Below are 22,051 nucleotides of genomic sequence, written 5' to 3'. Positions count from 1 at the left end.
AATACTGATCGAAACAGAATCGCATTTGCCCGACATGGTGCTGAGTAATAAAATGTAGAGAAATGTGAAAGGTATCTTAAATTCGTTATCAAGGGTAATTTCAAAGGGCACAGAAAGGAACCTCTTGGGTAAAATCAATGCGCATCAAACTGTTATCAGTCAATGGTTTGTATGGCTCTCGCACCTGTAACCTGTTCTTTGGTATTACCTTTCCCATGAGACACTTCTACCGTCCAAGTGCAGTTCAGCGAGTTTGGGTAGAAATCTGGAAAACCAGGCGAAAGAACCGTTCCGGTTTTTCCGTAGATATAGCCCCCACACAAAGCTGGAAATACAATAACAAGAAGAACACATGTTTGAATTTCTAAGAAGTAGCGAGTGGTTTCGGCATTTTACTATATGGTTGTTAAGATGTTTTGGATGGTTGCCACAGGGTGTTGCTGTATATGCTTCATTGCTCAAATAATAACATAATCGAAAACGGTTAAACTATAAGTCCAGATGAAGTTGATGCAGATATCTGGGTCACACTTGGCAAACAATATCCAGAACATGTAAAATACTTCTTCCATAAATAAATACATATAATAAAACTTCCATACAATACAACTTCCAAGGCTTTTTATAGCGAAACTACAAGATGATGGATGCAAAACAAAACATGGAAATAGACATGTTTGTACATGAAAAGCAGCAGAGTTTAACGATACGCTAACTAATAAGAGGTTGACATCGCATGCAACATAAATACTTGCAAGAAGATCAAAAGGAGATGTAACAACTGAGACAATTTTCCAACAGGAGAACGTCTGTCAGTGGAGACAGTAAAAAAAAAAAAAAGCTTTTTTTTTTTTCTTGAAGCACCAGAGCTGTAAGACAGACATCATAACAGAAAACAAACAATATGTCCTTGAGCCATGCTCATTGTCCTGCTTTCATCAAAATATATCATACAACACAGGCTATGACAGGGCAAACATTTTTGAGCCCCAGCATTTTGTCCTTAAACAGCCCATTAAATCTCTTCATCAAACGACAAATTCCTGACTAATTAAATTTGTAGGATTTTTCTTTTTCAAAAGAATGATATGGAATCTTGTTTCCACCACAGAACAAAAACTAAAAAAGGTAATTGTGACTTTTTACACAATTATGACTTTTTTTCCCTCATAATTGCAAGTTTACATCTCACAATTAAGACCTTTTTTCTCAGAATTGTGTGATTTAAACTTGCAATAGCAAGTTATAAAGTCAGAATTGTGTGATATAAAGTCGCAATTGAGTGTAAAGTCATAAATTGTCGTATTTTTCTCAGAATTGGACTTTTAAATAAATTGTTTTAAATTGTTTTATTCCATGGAGGAAACAAGCTTCCATAGGAGCTCACACTCGAAGATAAAAAAACATTTAAAAAATGTTATTCAGAGGCCCAAACTGAGCGAAAATTTTGGTGCAGTCGCTGATATTTATATGACCAAAATAAGAGATACAATTCTGAAAGATTGTAATGAAAATCATTCAAGATTTCACAGCAAAAAGACAACCTGAAGTACCACATTCTGAAGGTGCATGTTTTTAGAAATATACTAAAAGGCCCTTTACTTGCCTAAAACGTCAATCAGATGACATAAGGCATGCAGCCAATTTGTATATCAAATTTTATATAGTAGGCTTTATTGGGTCACTATAGTACATTGATCTGAATTTTATAATGGCTCTGAATGCGTCTCATTTAATCCGAATTTTAAGTCTGAGCTATCCGTTCAATAATAACGCAGCAGTCTGACAGTAAGGAAATGAGTAATCTTTCATGAGCATGCATTTACATTCCCGCAAACAAATGGGGAGTATCTGTCCTGTCTGTAATGAAGGTCAGGCTCTGATGAGAGACCATCAGGCAGAATCAAAGTCTGTTAAAGCAAGTGCACGGAGCTGATAAGATGCAGATATAAGAGGACATTGGGAACTCTGGAACAGACAGGCAACAGCCTGATTGCTCTTACTGGAAAACACTTTGTTTACTTTCAATCCCTGCAATCGGGTAACAAAAAAGATAAACAGCTTTATAGAGCTCTCTCCTGTAGCTATCTGGCTAAGGACTTCCATTATTTGTTCCCGCTTCCCTGTCCCACCCCCCACCGTTTAAGGTTATCTATAAAACAGTGCATGCCAGTCACCTCTCCTCTAATCAAAAATGTATGAACTCAAATCTCGGAGGAGTGTTAAGAAGGCTTGCCCTTTCCCCTCAGATAAAAATGTAATGCAGCCCAGCAGGGCTAGTTTATAGACCGGACCAGTGCCCTAAGGCCCCAGATTGTCAAGGGGCTCCAAAGTCTCCACCAAAGGACACTGTTCCTCTTGTACATGACCAGAATTTGGTCTACCGAGAATTGCCTACCGTCACAGCTAGGCAGCGCATGGTTCCACTGATGGTTCCTCTCACACACAATGGGCTCCTCATCGCTCAGAGTATAGCCTTGATCGCAGCTGAACGTCGCTCTTGAGCCGATGGCAAAATTGTTCCCGTGCCTTTTCCCATTCACCGGGATCCCTGGATCTAAACAGGAATCTGTTTCCATCATAATGCCTGCGAGGAAGGAACAAAACAAAATATTTCATTTCACCTCCAAGGTCTAAATTGAAAGGAGGATGGTGTCGGAAGCATTTTATACAGTATAAATCAGCAGATATCAGTCCCCCTGTGGTTACCTTCCTTCAACCAATACATTTTTATTTCTGCTTCCTTTTTTATATATATATTGAAGACCATTCGGAATAACTGACAGCACTTTTTTGAGGAATTTCTCCACTTGTCAATTTCCCAAGCATTTGGCTCTATTATGTGGTCACAGATAAACCTCTGATAGCTGTCTAAAAAGTCTGAAAAATGAGAACACTTTGACACTTTGAATGAGTTTCATATATATCAGGCGTAATGTCAGAGGTAATTTATTGGGAGTCATGAATATCGTTTGAGAATCATCTCATGCTCCCTCTTGCCCACATTTCCCATTTTTCTCTCTATTGCAGCACATTACATTATAATAAAGATGTTAAATTACTGCTAAAAAAGAGCAACTAGAGACTATTTGTCATGTCATTTGGTTTTATAAAGATATTATTTGCATTTTCCGCTTAGGCTCATGGGGAAAAAAGTGATAACATTTAATTCTATTTGTATAGATGCAATAATACAAAACAAGCAGGGAAATTGATATGTGCTATATTTCTAACAGGGAGTGCTTAATTTGATACAGTTTTTCAACCCCCATTGCGAATCAGGTTTATTGGCAAAATTTGCAGACTTTCAGCTGTTTGCAATGAACAAATCAAACAAAACTAACTGAAATAGCTCAACACAACAAATGTTTCAAGTGGTTTCCCCAAATTCAACTGAAAATGCAACTTTAATGACTTCTGCAGTCTCAAAATTATTCAACCCCTTCATGGCAAGCATCTTTAGTACTTAGTAGAACACCATTTTGCTGTTATGACCTGGTGCAAATGACATGTATAACCAGACACCAGCTTCTGGCAGAGTTTCTGAGGAATCTTAGCCCATTCCTCATGAGCAATGGCCTCCAGTTCAGTAATATTCTTGGTTTGCGTGTGACAACAGCCTTCTTCAAATCTCACCAGAGATTTTCTATGGGGTTCAATTCAGGTGACTGTGATGGCCACTGTATAATCTCTGGTCACAGGAATTTGAGGTATGCTTGGGATCATTGTCCTGTTGGAAGGTCCTTTTTTTGCCCCGTCCAGATAGTGTAACCACTGTCCCTTTAACTTTGAACTTGCGAACTATGTTTCCAACAGTGTTCTAGGAACATTTAGTACCTTCGCTATCTATTTGTATCCTGTTCCTTGTTTGTGAAGGCGATGATGTCTTCTCTTAACCTTTTGACTTAGCCATATTTCTAACATACAGTCAAATGTGACACTCAACAAACCTAGCCAGTTCAGATATTCCATGTGTTCTAGCTCTAACTAATGAAGCCCTTGATTAGTTGCATCAGGTGTGCTTGAGACGACACCTGTTTTGCAGATTCGTGCTGTTGTGAGGGAGTCTATTCAGGGGGTTGAATAATTTTGAGACTGCAGAAGTCATTAAAAGTTGCATTTTCAGTTGAATTTGGGGAATTAACCACTTGAAACATTTGTTGTGTTATTTTTGTACTTGTGTTTGATTAATTCATTGCAAACAGCTGAAAGTCTGTAAATATTGCCAATAAACCTGATTTGCAATGGGGGTTGAATAATATTGATTACAACTGTAAATATGAGGTTTTGGATTAATAAATTGTGATGAATACGCCAAGTTTGAAAAAAAGAAGCAAGGAATATTCCTTTCTGTTCATTTATAGATTTACAGTCTGTCATGATGTGACAGACTACAACATTATTATAAAACACTACTCTATATTTTTTATATAAATTCTTTTTTTTTTTTTTTTACAATAAATTCATTAATTTAAACAATTAATTCATAAATTAAATGGGAAGTTGTAATGACGGAGAAGAGGCAGTCGAATCCATCTGCAGCACTTTATTCAAACAGGTAATAAAACAAGGAATCACTGACATGAAACAAATGCACACGTTTCAGCATGTAGCGTGGCAAAACAAGACTTCGCAATGAACATAGAACTGAGCAGTCCAGATAAAGGGTAGGTAACGATTAACAGGTGGGAGTGATGAGACTGAATGGAGAAACCAGGCAGGGATGGAACCTAATGATAGCAGAGGGGAATGATGGGAAGTGCAGTTCTAGAACTCAGGTGACAAGGAGCGTGTGAGATCGGGGAGAGGTGAAGGCGCGCGCTCAGTGACAGCCGCGCGCTCCGTGACAGAGCCCCCCTCCTGCGAGCGGCTCCGGAAGCGAGGACCTGGACGACGGGGTCTTCCACGGGGTCTTGGAGCTGGACGATCTGGGTGAGTGTGATGGTAAGTGTTAAGCAGAGCAGGGTCCAGGACGTCCTGAGACCTGACCCAGGAACGTTCCTCGGGGCCATACCCCTCCCAGTCAATCAAATATTGCAGTGCCCCGCCGCGGCGTCTGGAGTCCAGGATCTCTCGTACCCGGTACGCCTCCTCGCCTCCGACCTCAATGGGGGGAGCCTGCACGTGACCGACCTCCTCCTGGACCTCCTCTCTCCTGGGAGCAGCAGCGGGTCTGAAAAGAGACATATGAAAGGTGGGTGAGATTCTATAATGTGCTGGGAGTTCCAGCCGAAACGAGACCGGAGTGATCTGCCGAAGAATCTTGAAGGGCCCGATGAAGCGAGGGGATAGCTTCTTGCTTGGGAGCCTCAAACGCAGATCACGGGTGGAAAGCCACACCCACTGACCAGGCCGATACCGGGGACCCTCACGCCTCCTTCGATCCGCATGCAGCTGATAGTGACGGATGGCACGTCGCAGATGGACATGAGCGGCATTCCAAGTGGCCTCGCTGCGTTGCAGCCACGCATCCACCGCAGGGAGGTCTGACGGTTCTCCTGCCCACGGGAAGAGGGGAGGTTGAAAACCTAAAACACATTGGAAGGGTGTTAGACCAGTGGCAGGCTTTACCAGGGAATTTTGGGCGTACTCCGCCCAGACCAGGAAGCGGCTCCAGTCCTGTTGGTTCTCGTGACAGTACGTCCGCAGAAAGCGAATGAGGTCCTGGTTCAACCGTTCAACCTGACCGTTGGCCTGCGGATGGTATCCCGAGGTGAGGCTGACATTGATGTTGAGTTTGGAGCAGAGTTCTCTCCAAATGCGGGAAGTGAACTGGGGACCACGGTCGGAGACGATGTCCTCGGGGAGACCAAAAAGACGAAATACGTGGTTGAGAAGCACCTCCGCAGTCTGCATGGCAGTGGGCAGACCCTTCAGGGGGATAAAACGACAGGATTTGGAGAAGCGATCCACGACTGACAGAACTGTGGTAAATCCCTGAGACAGAGGCAAATCAGTTACGAAATCCACAGCGATATGAGACCATGGGCGTTGAGGCACTGGCAATGGCTGTAAGAGACCGGCAGGTTTAAGGTGGGAAGATTTGACAGTGTTACAGATGGAACATTGGTGAATGAATTTGATAACATCAGCCCGGAGGGTGGACCACCAGAAGCGGTTGGAGACTAGCTGTACTGTAGCAGAGATACCTGGATGTCCAGCGCTGAGTGTGCTGTGAACCCATTGAAGCACCCGATCACGGAGTTCGAGAGGCACGAAAAGGCGATTCTCTGGACATTCCGGCGGAATAGGAAGAGCTTGTTGTGCCTCGGTAACCTCCGAGATGATGTCCCACTGCACTGGAGCAACGATCAGAGTGGAGGAAAGGATGGGTTCTGGCTTGGAAATCTCATTGAACTCCTCGAACTGACGAGACAGAGCATCGGCCTTCCCGTTCTTGGACCCAGGTCTGTACGTGATCCTGAAATTAAATCGAGAGAAGAACAGTGACCAGCGAGCCTGACGAGCATTCAAACGCTTGGCGGACCTGATATATTCAAGATTTCTGTGGTCAGTGAGGACGGTGAAAGGCTGACGTGCACCCTCCAGCCAGTGCCTCCACTCCTCCAAGGCTGCTTTCATGGCCAGAAGCTCTCGGTCGCCCACATCATAATTGCGCTCCGCCGAATTAAGCTTGCGGGAGAAAAAAGCACAGGGAAACATTTTAGCAGGGCTCCCGTGGCGTTGAGACAGGATTGCCCCAACTCCAGTGCTTGAAGCGTCAACCTCCACGATAAACTCGCTCTCCGGGTTAGGATGATGGAGAATGGGTGCGGACGTGAACCTCTCCTTCAGCCGGGAAAACGCAGAAGTGCATTCGGAAGACCACCGGAAGCGCTTCCCCCCCCCCTGGAGAAGAGATGTTAGAGGAGCCACAATGAGACTGAAATTACGTATAAACCTACGATAAAAATTGGCAAAACCCAGGAATCGCTGTAATTCTTTCACAGAGGAAGGTTGCGGCCAGTCCACCACAGCTTTGACCTTGCTGTCATCCATGAGAACCCCCTCGGCGCTGATGATATATCCTAGGAAGGCGATCCGGGTCTGATGAAATTCGCACTTCTGAGTCTTGGCGTATAACTGGTTCTCAATTAGGCGTTTGAGGACTGCACGCACATCCTGGACGTGTGCTTCGAGGGTCTCTGAAAAAATCAAGATGTCGTCAATATAAACAATAACTTTCTGATTCAGCATGTCACGAAAGATCTCATTAACAAACGACTGGAACACAGAAGGACTATTGGACAGCCCGAATGGCATAACCCGATACTCATAGTGCCCTGTGGTCGTAGAAAAGGCCGTCTTCCACTCATCACCCCTCCGTATGCGAATGAGGTTGTAAGCGTTCCTCAAATCCAGCTTGGTGAAGTAACGGGCTGAGCGAAGCATCTCCAGGGCTGCAGGGACTAAAGGCAGAGGATAACGATACTTCACGGTTACCTCATTAAGACCTCGGAAATCAATGCAGGGCCGGAGACTCCCATCCTTCTTCTTAACGAAGAAAAATCCAGCGGACGCGGGGGATGTGGAAGTGGTGATGAAACCCTTAGCAAGTTGCTCCTCGATATACGAATTCATAGCCTCAGTCTCCGGTTGCGAAAGTGGATACACACGGCCGTGCGGGGGAACGGCTCCGGGTAGCAGTTCAATCGCGCAGTCACTGGCCCGGTGCGGGGGTAGAAGTGCAGCCTCTCTCTCGCTGAATGCCAGGGCAAGATCATGGTAGACCGCAGGAACTCCTTGCAAATTCAACTTCTCAGAGGGACTGTGGCTTGATTCAGGACCATGGAGAGCAGGCAAGCAGTGGACCTGACAGAAAGGAGACCATTGCGTAATTCTCCTCTCAGTCCAGGAAATTAGAGGGTTGTGTCTCTCCAGCCAGGGCAATCCCAAAATTACTGGATGATGAGGTGAACTGATGGTATACAACTGAATTCTCTCCGTGTGACGAGACCCGAAGCTGAGAGTAAGTGGCTGCGTGATGTAATGTACCTCCCCTGTCCCCAGGGGGCGTCCATCCAGGGCTGCCACTGCCACACGAGACTCACAAGGGATGAGAGAGAGATGATTAGACAAGGCAAAATCCAGATCAACAAAATTCCCAGCGGCACCAGAGTCAATTAAAGCCCTTGTCTCACAAATACTTCCATTAAAATTAAAGGAAACTTCGAGACTGAGAGAGTTAGAGTTAGGAGGATTAATCGAAGAACTCACCGCAGAAGTATCTCTGGATCTGGATCTCACCGGACAAGAAGCTCTCAGATGACCGGCTTGAGCACAGTACAGGCATAATTTATTCCGCCGCCTCCTCTCACGTTCCTCCGTAGAGAGACGTGTGAAGCCGACCTGCATGGGCTCGAAATCTGAGCTGGCTGGTGGATTAGTGAAGAGACTGGGCGAGAGAGGTGCGCGTCGAGAGCGGATGAGATTGTCGAGGCGAATGGCGAGCTCCATAAGTTCTCCGAGGGTCCTTCCATCGTCGCGACAAGCCAATTCCCCTTGCAGCGCAGAATTCAAACCCTTTCGGTACAGCAACTTAAGTGGTTCCTCCGTCCAACCCGTCTGAGCTGCCAGGGTGCGGAATGAAAGCGTGTAGTCAGCCGCAGTAGAACTCCCTTGACTTAATGCGAGAAGTAGCTCTCCTGGCTCCTTACCGCCCGCGGGATGTTCAAACACCTCTCTGAATTGAGACAGAAACACGTTATAAGAGGGAAATGTGTGCTGACCTCCTGACCAGAGAGCAGTCGCCCACTCCAACGCCCTCCCGGTGAGTAGAGAGCAGATGAATGAGACGCGGGACGCATCAGTGGGATAAAGCTGGGGTTGTTGGTTGATAAATAGGTCGCACTGCAACAGAAATCCTCTACAGGCAGCAGGTGAGCCATTAAACTTCTCAGGGAAAGATAATTTTGGGTTGCTTGAAGTCGTACTCACGCTTGATGTTAAGGGAGCCGCAGCTGCGGGAGCTTGAGCTTGATTAGCGACCGCGCTCTGTTGAGAGAGGGTTTGCACGGACTTCACAAGCTCTTCAGTGAGGTTAGTTAACTTGACCAGCTGTTGTTGGTGTGTGATTAACACAGATGCCTGGGATGAAACCTCGGTAGCCAGACGCTGGAAGTCTGCTGGATCCTGTGTTGGCGAAGTCTTCTGTAATGACGGAGAAGAGGCAGTCGAATCCATCTGCAGCACTTTATTCAAACAGGTAATAAAACAAGGAATCACTGACATGAAACAAATGCACACGTTTCAGCATGTAGCGTGGCAAAACAAGACTTCGCAATGAACATAGAACTGAGCAGTCCAGATAAAGGGTAGGTAACGATTAACAGGTGGGAGTGATGAGACTGAATGGAGAAACCAGGCAGGGATGGAACCTAATGATAGCAGAGGGGAATGATGGGAAGTGCAGTTCTAGAACTCAGGTGACAAGGAGCGTGTGAGATCGGGGAGAGGTGAAGGCGCGCGCTCAGTGACAGCCGCGCGCTCCGTGACAGAAGTCATCCACTCACAATCAATTATGCTAAGACCTATAATTTCAGTTTACATGTCCGAGCATAACTTTGAGGTGAGGGATCAGGGATGCAGTGGATTGTGAAAGCAAAACAATTTATACAGTGTGATCTACACTGTAAAAAAACTTAACTCATTATTTTGTGTTATCTTTTTGCATGGGTTTTTTTTTTAGTTTAACTAACTTATTTCGATAAGTTGAGGACAAGAAAACTTAAAATTTCTTGTTGTCTGGACAATCTAGTTATCTCTACACAAAAAAATAATTTGAAATAACTAAATTGCTAAAATATTTTTTACAGTGTATAAGTAGATTTCAGATGATTGTATAAAACAATGTACTAGGAATATTTCACCACTGGCAAGATGGGCTTTTTTTAAAACTTGGGCTTTAAAAAAAAAAAAAAAAAAATCACCAGATGACGCATTTTGAGGACTTTAGCTGATAAGTAAACCGAGAGATCTGGGTGTAGGTAACATGGAGAAAGAGTATGCATTGTTCACTTACTGTACGTATACTACTGACATTGCAACCATAAAAAGCTGGTTGAGAATATGTTAACTTGTCTTTTAACAGTTTTAAGATTAAAGTAACATTTAAATGTTTTAAAAATGTTTACACTTAACTATAAATTTGACATATACAGTGATCAAAATCGTTTATGCAAGTGGAGGTTTATCCGTTTTCCGATAATGACAGGATGCCCAATGAGGTTTGGTTCTGGTCTAATCCCTTTTATCCAGTTGACAATGACAACAAGAGCATTAAAACATGCTTTTAACAATTATCATTAATAATCATTGGTCTATCTGTTGAGCCTGCATAAACAACAAACAGTCCTTGAGTCAGCGGGACATTAAACTTTAATCGCACTCTGAAGCAGAGTTTATAAACCCACCACCACCAAACATATTCAAAAAGAAAACAAACGTTATTTTCATATGTTTAATTATTCACAGAGGTTCCTCGCCTCTCTTAAAGTTGTCTACTGCCTCTGGGTGTTGATATTTGTCACGTGATGCTATCATGTTAGTTTTCTCAAAATAATTTTTAGACAACTACAAAACTATAATCTAATTGTAACCCTGGAGAAACAGTTCCAGTTACATTACATGCACCAGAGAGCATGTCCCGCCAACATTTGCGCAGTATTGCAGAACCGCCCACTGTGGGGCATGAAAACCCAATATCCATGCATTTAAATCACTGCAGATGCTGACTCACTCTCGTAGCGGATCTGGAAGCCTTCGCTGGAGCGGCTGTTGTCAGTGGTAAAGAGCAGGTACATGTAATTGCTGGTGCTGATGAGGAAGTGAGGGGCTTGAGTGCCGTGGTACTCGCCAATCAGTGGCGACGAATTGGAGAGCCCGTCACGAATTTCCAGCGTGTCGTAATTAACCTCGGTCTGAAACCTACACATGAAATTGAAAAAAAAATAAAAAATGAGCGGAACGTCTGCTTATGACCTAGGTCTTTAGCAGAATTACTCTAATGAGGGAGATTAAACTGGAAGGTTAACAAGCGAAATTGTAGGAGAGAAAAACAGCACTGAAGAGACCGTGGTCAAGCTTTCCAGAAATGGGACAGGAGTTGGGTGTCTTGGGGTTTCATGTGCTCTGAATTCCCAAAAAAACAAATCAATACCTGTCAAAAGATATCTTGATGGCATGATCCTTTCTGGCTTCAATCACCCATTCACAGTTAAGGGAGTCTTTGTAGTATCCGGGCCAGCCAGGGGACAGTAAGACTCCCATGGGAGCCGTTAGATGTCCGCCACATGGAGCTGGGACAGTGAGAGTGCAGAAAAATAGAATGTCAACAAAAGCCTATCTTACAAATCCCAGCAGCACCTTCAGAAAGATAAGTAGAGCAAAGTCTCACCTTCGCAACGGGGGACGGCTGCGTTCCACACCACGTTTCCATCCTGAATGACACAGGTGATGGATTTGGATCCGTGTGTCTTGATGAAGCCCTCATCGCATGTGAAGAGCACTGAGCTGCCCAGTAAGAAGTGCTCTCCAAAACGCTGCCCGTTGATGGGAATGCCAGGGTCGTGACATTCATTTTGGCCAAACGCTACAGAAACGGGATGAAAGGATAATCAGTGCTGAAGCATATAATACTTGATTCTAAGTCCTGTCTGTCCTTGTCTGTCAGCACTTAACATGCATTATAAGAGTACCTAACCTTCAATTAAGTAAACTATAATTATCTTTTAAAGATTAATTAACGCAAATGATATTACTCAGAATGCCCAGTCTCATAAGGGAAATGTTGTTGCAGTGACAATTTACTGTGTACTTACATTATAACCTCATTTTGGAGAATCTGCAACATGTGCGAAAACAATGCTGACATCCATGATACCACTAAACCTAATTCATATATCACTAATCTTTGTATGTTATCGCCATCATGTAGAGACAAAACCAATTCGTCAAAAATATTTACAATTAAAATAAGCTTGGATGATTGTCCTGTACACCGTATGGTTGAATACAGAACGGAAACAGACTGCAATGACTGTGTATGATCAACGCTAACATATATGGGAAGACACTCTCATGGCAACTCATAATAATTTATACGTGGAATTGTATGATAATGTACGACTTTGTGTTATCATCATGCTTAGATTTATAGGGTTTGGATAAGAGGTTGGGCTTAATGTTTAGCTTTAAAGGTGGGGTATGTGATTCTCTTTTTTGTACATTTTTTCAAAATAACTTGAAATCCTATTCCTAACCCACTTACAGCCACTGAGTTAGAAGCACTGAAATGAAAATTAAGCAATTTAATCATCTGTGGAACGGGCAGGACTCGAAAAAATCCAGCCAATCATTTCCAAGACCACCAGAATCATTGGACAGTAAGTCCGTCAATCAAACAGTTGTACCACACCCCCCTCCCCCCAGCGTGCGTGACCCTCGTCGTGCGCATACTCAAAGTTTGTGACGCATGCGCATCTCGTCAGTAAAGCCGGTTCCATGATTAGTAATACATCGTCATTACAATCTCTCACGCATCTGAGTTTTCGCTCGTGCATGATTGCGCGTCCATGTTCTTCGAATGGGTGGAGTCAGAGCCGGCGTTGTAGGAAAGAAGGTAGGACCATTTGAATTGTATATTTTCCAAATCTGCCGGTCGTTTTCCAAATCACATACCCCACCTTTAAGTTTGGGTTAACAGATGCTTTAATCCAAAGTGATTTACAGTACATTACATTCAAGGTTTACATTTTATCAGTTCATGCATGCCCTAGGAATCGAACGCATGACCTTGGCATTGCAAGGCATCATGTTCCAATATTAATTTACATTAATCCACCCACTATCAAAAAGGCACTCCGGTAATATTTAAACATTCAAAGGTTTCCATAAAGCCTGGTATATCTTTAGATGTTATAATGTGTTAAAGTGATGCTCTCAAGATATTTACCATTGCATTTGCCATTACAGTACAATTACATAAGTTCAATTGTTCTGTATTTCTCTATTTGAACAGCTATGAAGTAGTTCCAGGTTGTTGTTTGTAGAACTAGTCAAACTAGTAACAGTGACTTGATTGACTATTGAATTAGTAATGACTAAACAGTTCTACATGAGCCCTTAAGGGACCAAAATCGGAAAAATGTCTTGAGATAAACCAAATGCCACCATGGTAGAAGTGTAATGATTGACTCTAGATAGCTGAATTATTTAAAATCAATGCAAATATTTAATGCACACTCCACTTTGTGTCAAGGCAGCATTACCATCCTGCAGGGTGTGCATAAATTCTCCTAATTTAATTCAATAATTTCTTACAGTAATAGAAAAATGTATTTCTCACTTTACATTAACAGTTACAATTTCTCATGAAAAATAAATCCGAATCACATGGAAAGCCACAGACGCTAAGGCGGCGCGTGTCGTCGGCAAAGAGCATTCAGTCGCATCACAGCCCTCGTAACCCTCTATAGTGGTTTGATACACACTCAGATTTCGTCAAATCTGTTTTCCCTTAACACAACTCTGCAGACAGCTCACATATGTGTCGCACATGCATCACAGATGTCAGTGTGGAAGCTTCAATTATTTAATATGTGCACTCGCAGAAGCAGAGAATCCTGCCAAAGCTATTTTAGTGTTTTCATTTTGGTGAACACATCTGTCTGCGAAGCCCCTGTGGAAGTGTGATGGCTAATGCATGGAGACCTTGCGGCCAGGGCTTAGGGCATGTACACAGCTCTACCCCATTCCTCAATGACAGCCTCATTGTTCTTACGACCGTTCCTGACAGTTGCTCCAGCGCCTCTCCAGCGGAAACGTGTCTACTTCTTTCTGAGACAATGACACACCATTACCGAAGCAGCACTGTTGAGATATCAAACAACACAATCCACTGACACTGACATCGCCTGCAACTACTGGTTCCATCTACCCCCAAATTTTGTTCCCACGAAGACGAGCCAACACAGATCACTGTTCCGGTTTCACCAATTCACAAAAAATCTATATGTCTGTTTTCAGCTATTATGCTCACTGACTCGAGTCATCTCCAATGGCATTCTAACTGTCTGTCATTACTACTGTTAGAGCTGCAATCCGTAGCTTTTTTTGGGTTAAAAATGATCCAAAATACATATTTGAGAAAATACATAACCAGCCAGTGTTCAAAACTATCTGCTTGCCTTAGCTCGATTCAAAGCGGTAAGCTTGTAATAATGTTTTTAATTCCAGTGGTACTGGTGGATTTCCGCAGGAGATTCGAGCATGTCTTTGCGTCATTACGTCACATCTGTACACATAAAGAAGGAGTCTCGGCTAGTAGGCTATATTGAGTGTGAGGATGTTGGAGGTGGAGATTTATAGCCTTTTCTCACTGCACTTGATATAATTAAACGTATTAGTTTGATGGCGGATCCAGAAAGGTTCAAACGACAATCATCAGTGACAACAGATTCACCCGCTGTAAAATGCAAAAGACTTCGTTCGGACTACCGGACCCATGCGAAAACAAGGATACATATCGGAAGGACATTACATGTAGTCACGCAATGCTTGCTTACGTTGTTAACATTAACAATTTGAGAACAAAGTATAATTTGCACGGTTTTGTGTGATATGATAACTTATAAGCGATTGTTAGATTTAATCAGCGTGATTTACTGCAATGTCAGAACCAGAACAAAAGTGGATGTTTCTTACTAGTTCAGATGACATTTTCCGGTGAAAATTCTTATGTTGGTCATACGTCCAAAAAGAATAATCCGTGATTCTGAATGACAGTATCTACACCGGCGGGGTGACTGACAGCCTCACAGTCTCCTCAAACATTGTTCATCCGCGCTGTGCCGTGTCGAGGGTGTTGAAGTACAACTCACGTAAAGTTGATAATTCCGCGAATGACTGCAATTGCAGATTTCGAACAGAGATGGTGACACAGAGGAAAAACGCCGGACTTCAGCTTTAAATATTCTTAAAAATGCGTAATTAATACATTACAGCTGTATTTATGCTTAGCAGATGCCCTTTTAATCTAAAGCATGTGTTTCCTGGGAACCTTGACTATTGCTAGGACACGCTGTACCAGTTAAGCTACAGAAACACTACATTGGTATCAAAGCAACGTTGCAGAGAGGAAAAAGCTACTAAATTTAATGTATTTTTGTTTCAACGTGTTTCAGCAAATAAGCTTCCAATGCTTGCCATAACAAGTACTTACTGCTGATGTGGTCACCTCTAGCAGCTTCACAAGAGCAGCTTCACAAGTTACCTTAAACAAAATTAACTGGCTAGCTAGCTTAATTTTCAATGACAAGCTGGAGGAAGGCTCTCCATTTCCTTGTGTGCAATGAGATAGATATGATGCAGCCATAGAATAAAATAATAATAAATATATACATATCTTAATCATGCTGCTTACTTTTTGGTATGCTCATATGTTGACAGCTCACTGGGTTACATTGTGGACAAGGGTATAAAGGTAGCAGTGCACCAACACAAAAATGTTAAAACACATTTATGTTAATAAAAAGTTAATAAAACCTAATAACTAATTAAACACATAACTCTTGCTATGCATCACGACATTTGGGTGGGGGTGTGGGGGGGGGGGGGGGTCAAAAAAAGCTGGTTTCTATAAAAATAGAATCCCATGAAAATTGTACTGAAGGTGAAAGTGTCCTTTAAGTGCGTAAAGTATGAATGTATGGATGTTTTATTTTTTTATTACAATGAAGATATTTCACCACAATATTCTCAACCTAGAAAAGTAAATATTAAAAATGAATCTAATCGACTTCAAATATATTATTCTAATTTAAATTCTGTAAAAAGACAACCCTATGTTTTTGCAAGTTTAAGGAAAACTAAAGAAGAGAAACGACTAGCCATGAGAGAAACTGATTGAAAGATATCATTTCGCTATCCAATGCATGTCCAGGATACCAGAAATTCAAAGGTGACAAATTTTGAAAATGTCAAATTTAATGTACTACAGGTATTGCAATGGAAACGAGAAAGCTGCCACTATGGTATATTTAGTAATAAGTCTTGCCTTCCAAATATGAGTCACTGCCTGGTCTTAACATAACTTGGGGATACCATTAATGTCTGATTGCCGTTGTTTTTATTTATTTTATTTTTTTAAATGTGAGTTTGTGACATTTTGGTATGTCCCCATTTAATTAGATAAGAGCTAAACTTGAACGACTGAAAATAGCTGCCCGAGTGCATTCCCAAGATGGCCACCAAGTGAACTGACTTGCCTTGTAAGGGACTTTGTTATATTCCAGTTTAATATGCAGATATATTGCTTTATAAGCAATTTTTGGGATGATTTCCATGAAAAGTGGAAACAATGTGGCTCTGTGGCATTATCAAACATTACTCCCAACCAGCCCAACACAGCTACACTATTTGTACTCTTAGTAGTACAGAAATTACACACTTTGCCTTTAAAAAATAATGCACATCACAAAAATATATATTGTATTTACTTGTGTAGGTGATATTAAACCCCTTTCCCGTATTCGAGTGGTCTGACTGGAACTCCAAGCGCATTATATGCCCATTACTAGCGATTTGCGAGGGTACATCCTTCCCAGAGAACGTCCCAAATGTGGTGGGCTCCGGCATCCCATCGTCTTTCACAATCAGATAGTCAAACTGGGGCTCCATCTCAAAATCGCTGAAAATGAGATGGATCCGATTGCCTGGCTCGGCTATAATGAGCCACACACAGTTCATGTTGTTTCCGTATTCCTCTGGGTAGTTTGGCGAGAGGATGATGCCTGACGGAGTGGTGAAATTGAAGAAGCAGGAGACTGTGGAGATGAAGACAAATATATATAATTCCATTACAAAGGTCACAATATTTATTTTAGTTCAAAATGGATGTTACCAGGAATGCTATTTTGTCTCAAAAAAAAAAAAAAAAAAAAAAAAAGATGAGAGGAAAGATAGTTCACATAGAACATGATAATGAATTCTTTGCATGGTGCAGAAATGATGACATGTCAAGGAATTGGTTCAAAGTATGAGCTTTGTCGGGAAAACAGAAAACAAAAACAAAACATCCATTCAAAAGGTTTTCATTTTAACAACAAAACACATTAACGAGACACTGCTTCCTCTTATCGCTGTACTTAAGAAGAAAATACCACTGCATGACAGGATTATTGGGGTGACTTCACTACAGTGCCTATATTTGTAAGTGCAATAACTGGTACAGTGTGACACCATGTGTATTTAAATCAAGTTTAAAATCAGTAAAATAAAGTTTTCTTTTCTTGTCAGTGACAAGCACCTTATTTAAATGTAAATTTAGATTATTATAGATTGATAGATATCATATAATATTTTTGTAGATCTACAAACAAACACACAATTTGTATTGCATACCCTCTTGAGTGAGGAAGAGGAACAGTAACATGTTCCAGAAACAGAAATATGATAATTGACCTCTCATACAGCAAACCTGGGAATTGCCAGCATGGACGGATGCCATTCGGCTTCATATCTGCCCCTAATCTAGATGTCATGCTTTTACAGCGACGATACATTAATCATTATAAATGGCAACATGTTAATTATAACCATGCATTTCAGAAAAAAAGACTCTTACAGACGCAGCTGGGTTTGTTTCCAGACCACTGGTTATTTTGCTGGCATGATATTGTCCTCTCGCCAACCAATTCAAAAGCAGCCTGACACTCAAAGGTCAGCACATCACCGTGTAAAAATCGGTCTCCAGTTCGCTTTCCATATGCAGGGATGCCTGGGTCTCCACAGCCACCTTTCTCAATTTCTGTGGAAAAAAAGGGTACATGATTTATTTTATTTAAATATGTTGTTTTCAGTCTGGCTATTACTATGGATGTTGTTCTGAGATGCCATATGATGAGTCTAATGCAGTGCTTTTGCTCTAGAACTTGGATTTTACCTTGGTATTTCCTTACCGATATGTATTAATATTAACATGAACTACATACATCCAACAACAAGCCTCCGAACAGGTTCAAGAAACAAAAACAAAAATTGTAAAACGAACAACATTTACAGGAACATAAGCAAAAACTAAATCAAGCTTAAACTTTCTGAACAGAAACGCTTATTTGAAATTACCATTAACCGGTTAATAACGTTATTTTAATCGTTCTGTTCAGGATTTTAATTTTGCAGTCAACCAATCATGAATTCAAACGCTATGGCCTATGCAAATGTGACACTGACGCATACAACATGACTGAAATACCTGCGCTCAGTTGTCAATTCATCCTATGTAAGTTGCAAGGTAATGTTTTGGCATTAGCTGTTGGATCGCACGAGTATATTTGAGGATATGTATATATATATATATATATATATATATTAGGGGTGTAACGGTTCACAAAATTCACGGTTCGGTTCGATACGATACACTTGTGTCACGGTTCGGTTCGGTACGATTCGGTACGTTTCCGATACAGCAAAAAGAAAGAAATGCCAGAGAAATTTCCTTGATTTAATCTTTTTAATTATATTTTTATTAAAACTAACATCATAAAGTATGATATTTTTTAACTTTGAGCAATGATGGAGCTATACTTGACTTTTCTTAGGAGCTTATAAAACAAAACAGCTCCTTGGACAAAATTAAATGTAATATTGTAGTAGTTATAAACAAAGGTTTATTTTAGTTCAGATTAACATTTGAGGGCAGCAATTGTATTCATAATGTCAAAATAAAACCGACGTGATGTTACTTGAAAGCATTATAGCCTACTATTCCTGCCAAACTTCCATGGTTACAGTTAGTAGTGTTACTACAGTAAACCCATGGTGAATGTTGCTGATCTGTGGACACTGGATAGTTCATTCATGGCACAATGTTTCTTCCTGGTTTCCACGTCAGCGCTGTTTGATCCGTTAATAACGGAGAAATGCGAATGTTTCTCACTAGATCTTGCAGCGATGTTATTACTTCAGTGGCGAATTCAAATGCTTTCTTTACGGGATTTGGCTGTGTAGTAACAGTGCTGATGATTAAGATCGGCTCGCGCTGTATTTGTCCAAACTGATAAACGGTCCTTCAACCACACAATAACGAGTGGTTTCGTTCCGCTTACATTACATTTGCCATTTGATGTTGGGCAATGTTGTGGTCACGCACATTATGAGCGCGCTTGCCACGCGTGACGCGCCTTCATTTGAAATAACGAAATTTTGGTCGGCAGGAAAAATGGTCCAACGAACCGTTCGGTTCAAAAATGCGTACCGAAAACCGAACCGAAAGCCTCGTACCGAACGGTTCAATACGAATACGTGTATCGTTACACCCCTAATATATATATATATAAATTAAAGGTGCTCTATGTAACTTTTAGCGGCCTCTAGTGGTGATGTTTCAGATTGCAACCACATTTTACAAGAGCGCTCGTGCTCGAACTCATAGACAATACCGTCTATTACGCAAATATCTCGGCGAATACTAGACGGATTCGGCAAGCACCGAGCTCGTTGGGACCATCTAGTCGAGCTGAAAAGAACCATATAAGTTCCATAGTTTTTGGTGGTGTTTTCGCGAAGATATTAGCAGAAAACCATCGGGCGCGCTGCAAAATTGCGGACGCCGGTGACGTCACGATCTCAGAAGAAAATCGCTCGTATCTCTGGAACGCAAAGACCTAGAGAGCTCAAATTCGGGGGAGGAGGTCCCAGGGGAACCCTTGCCCGAACGCTAGAGTGGCGGGCCTCGGGGATGCCACCTACCGGATCGCCGTTCGCTGGGACCCCGGATTTGGAACGGCTATAACTCGGGGAGCCGGGCGAGTTGGACCTCGGGGGTGGGCTCGTTCGAAAGGCCCCGTCCAGCCCTACGAACGATTATAGTCTTGGGAATATTGATCAAAGATTGACTGAGATATAAGCCGAAAAACGTGCGCCTTTAACCGGACGTAACTCCCTGACCGTCTACAATAGACTGAGGCTCGGGAGCGCGCATGCACGTCACATCCGTTGGATTTCGCGGTAAATCCGACCCGGAGACTTCACATAGAAATAGGAATACTGGCCTTCAGAGGTAATAGCAAAACTCGACAAGTGGATAATTTTAATGTGTGATTACAACCCCTTCACACACAGGCAATAAAAAAAGGATTCATTTTAGTAGAAAAGTTACATAGAGCACCTTTAACCGGTATTTGTTCTAATCAAACAGTTTCCGTAATGATATTACAGAAGGAACATATGAACAAAAACATTCGGAGTAAACCGATTAAATTATTATTTTATTTTTTTAAGCCCTGCCCAACAATATGTAAGAAATATAGCCTCAACATACAACCCTCTACAATGCGAGTAAATCACTCGCATATGCAACCAAATTTCATGAGAGGCGACTAAAAAATGCAGAGCACATGCATGGCTTGTTGACTGAACTGTCACTGTCCCGATCGGACCAGTGGTGAGTCGTCATGAAAGTTTAAAGTTTATTATTTGCACACGTTTTTAAGCCTTGCCAATTTCAACATTCAAGCACAAGAAGACGTGAAAGAGAACTTGCTCGCGCTGTGTGAGAAGTGTTGTGTGCGCAAACTGTACATCTGAAGCATGTGAATACTAAATAAGCCCTCTTTCGCATATTCTTTTGCTTAAACGGACAATTTAACACAAAATATTAACAATATTCCTGCTGCTGTCTGTTTTTAATGTTAATCAAACAACAAAGACTTACTGCAAAAACATATATATTCAACGCTTTTGACTGAATAGCGTTTGTAAATTTAATAAGGATTCATTTAGTTTATACAGTGATGACTATGCAGTGTTATTTTACAGTTGATTATGTGAATTTATTCCATTTCTGTACCTAATCTGTATCTAACTACTGTTAGATCTACCTGTAAAACCTGAAAAGCACAGCTTATTTAATTAGCATCTTTGTTCTATTGTGTTTATTTGTGCTCTTGCTTGTAGTTTGATTATTGACCGTTTTCATTTCTAAATGTCTCTCTCTAGAATGTTAATTGACCTGTTAATTTCATTTTCTCCTTCCATTTAAAAGTTGATAAACCTATTTATGCTGTTATCCTAATATGATTATTGTTTGTTGCATTTTTATTATTTGCATTTAACATTTTTTTTTGCCGTGCTGTTTTTTTTTCTTTTTTCGTGCTATCAGACCAGATCTTCAGCACATTTTTGAGTAGTGAGAACTACTAAGATAAGGCTGTAAATCTCCAGGAAATGTTTGGAATGCAGTATAAAACAACAGTGACAAATGAATAAAGAGTTCAGTTGTTCACAACTATTGTGTCAGGAAAGCAGAAAGTGCTCTATTGATCGATTGACCCAGCCAGACGATAATCTACAGTGGATGAGTTTCCCAATTGCGGCAAAATCCACAAACTCTACAAGGTCTTAAAGGGGAACTTGGCAACTCTAGCCATTTCTTCGCTGATTTTCACTTTTGTTGTCGCATGTTTTCTCATCGAGCTCCCCCTACAGCTGTGCGGCGTACATTTTCACAACACTGTCATAAAAAAAACTCACTTGCGGCACCTTCCTACCGCTTTCTACCGCTGCTCATGTGCATTTGTTATTATCGGAGCCGGCCAACTTTATCATGTGGAGTTATGTCTACCGAGGTGGGTAATACATCATACACAGTATCATAGAGTTATGTCGAATTGCCATAAAGCAGTTCGTGTTTCTCACTCGTTCTCGCTCGTTCTCGCTTCTCACGAGACTTCCTATTACCAACTTACCGGGACGTTAGTCCCCATGTTGCAAGGTTGGTTTTCCGCCTGGGAACGCTGGGGGGAGCGGAGAAAGTCACCATTCTCTCCAGAACAGGTTATTCAATCATTCAAATGATTTCTAAACGGTTTTATTAAGTTGAAATAGTTGCCAAGTGCCCCTTTAAGAGCATGCCTAATACCTTGGTAATTAGCTCAAGAACCCACAAGAATGGTAGGCTATCGTTTTAGGGCTGCTAACTCATCATGACCAAGAAGTAAACAGCTCTTACAAGGAACAAACGCACAGAAAGGCAACTGGGAACATTAACAGC

The 22,051-nt window shown here is 41.7% G+C and overlaps 1 protein-coding gene across 2 annotated transcripts in view; it reads right to left on the bottom strand.

Moving 5' to 3' along the window:
* The window catches only part of csmd1a (CUB and Sushi multiple domains 1a), a 663,682-nt gene that overhangs the window by 164,382 nt on the left and 477,249 nt on the right, over nucleotides 1–22,051 (bottom strand). For both annotated transcript variants that reach the window (XM_056249348.1, XM_056249359.1), the window contains exons 13-19: nucleotides 17,624–17,806; nucleotides 16,497–16,823; nucleotides 11,396–11,590; nucleotides 11,159–11,297; nucleotides 10,739–10,926; nucleotides 2,399–2,587; nucleotides 209–325 (exon numbers count right to left, since the gene is read on the bottom strand). In XM_056249348.1, the coding sequence (XP_056105323.1) occupies nucleotides 209–325; nucleotides 2,399–2,587; nucleotides 10,739–10,926; nucleotides 11,159–11,297; nucleotides 11,396–11,590; nucleotides 16,497–16,823; nucleotides 17,624–17,806 (1,338 nt within the window). The remainder of the gene's footprint in view (nucleotides 1–208; nucleotides 326–2,398; nucleotides 2,588–10,738; nucleotides 10,927–11,158; nucleotides 11,298–11,395; nucleotides 11,591–16,496; nucleotides 16,824–17,623; nucleotides 17,807–22,051) is intronic.

This window comes from Rhinichthys klamathensis, unplaced genomic scaffold (genome assembly GCF_029890125.1).
Source record: "Rhinichthys klamathensis goyatoka isolate OS25496 unplaced genomic scaffold, OSU_Roscu_1.1 h1tg000003l_1, whole genome shotgun sequence".
Lineage (NCBI taxonomy): Eukaryota > Metazoa > Chordata > Actinopteri > Cypriniformes > Leuciscidae > Rhinichthys > Rhinichthys klamathensis.
The sequence above is the reverse complement of the archived record's forward strand: the minus strand, read 5'-3'. Positions and strand labels throughout refer to the sequence as shown.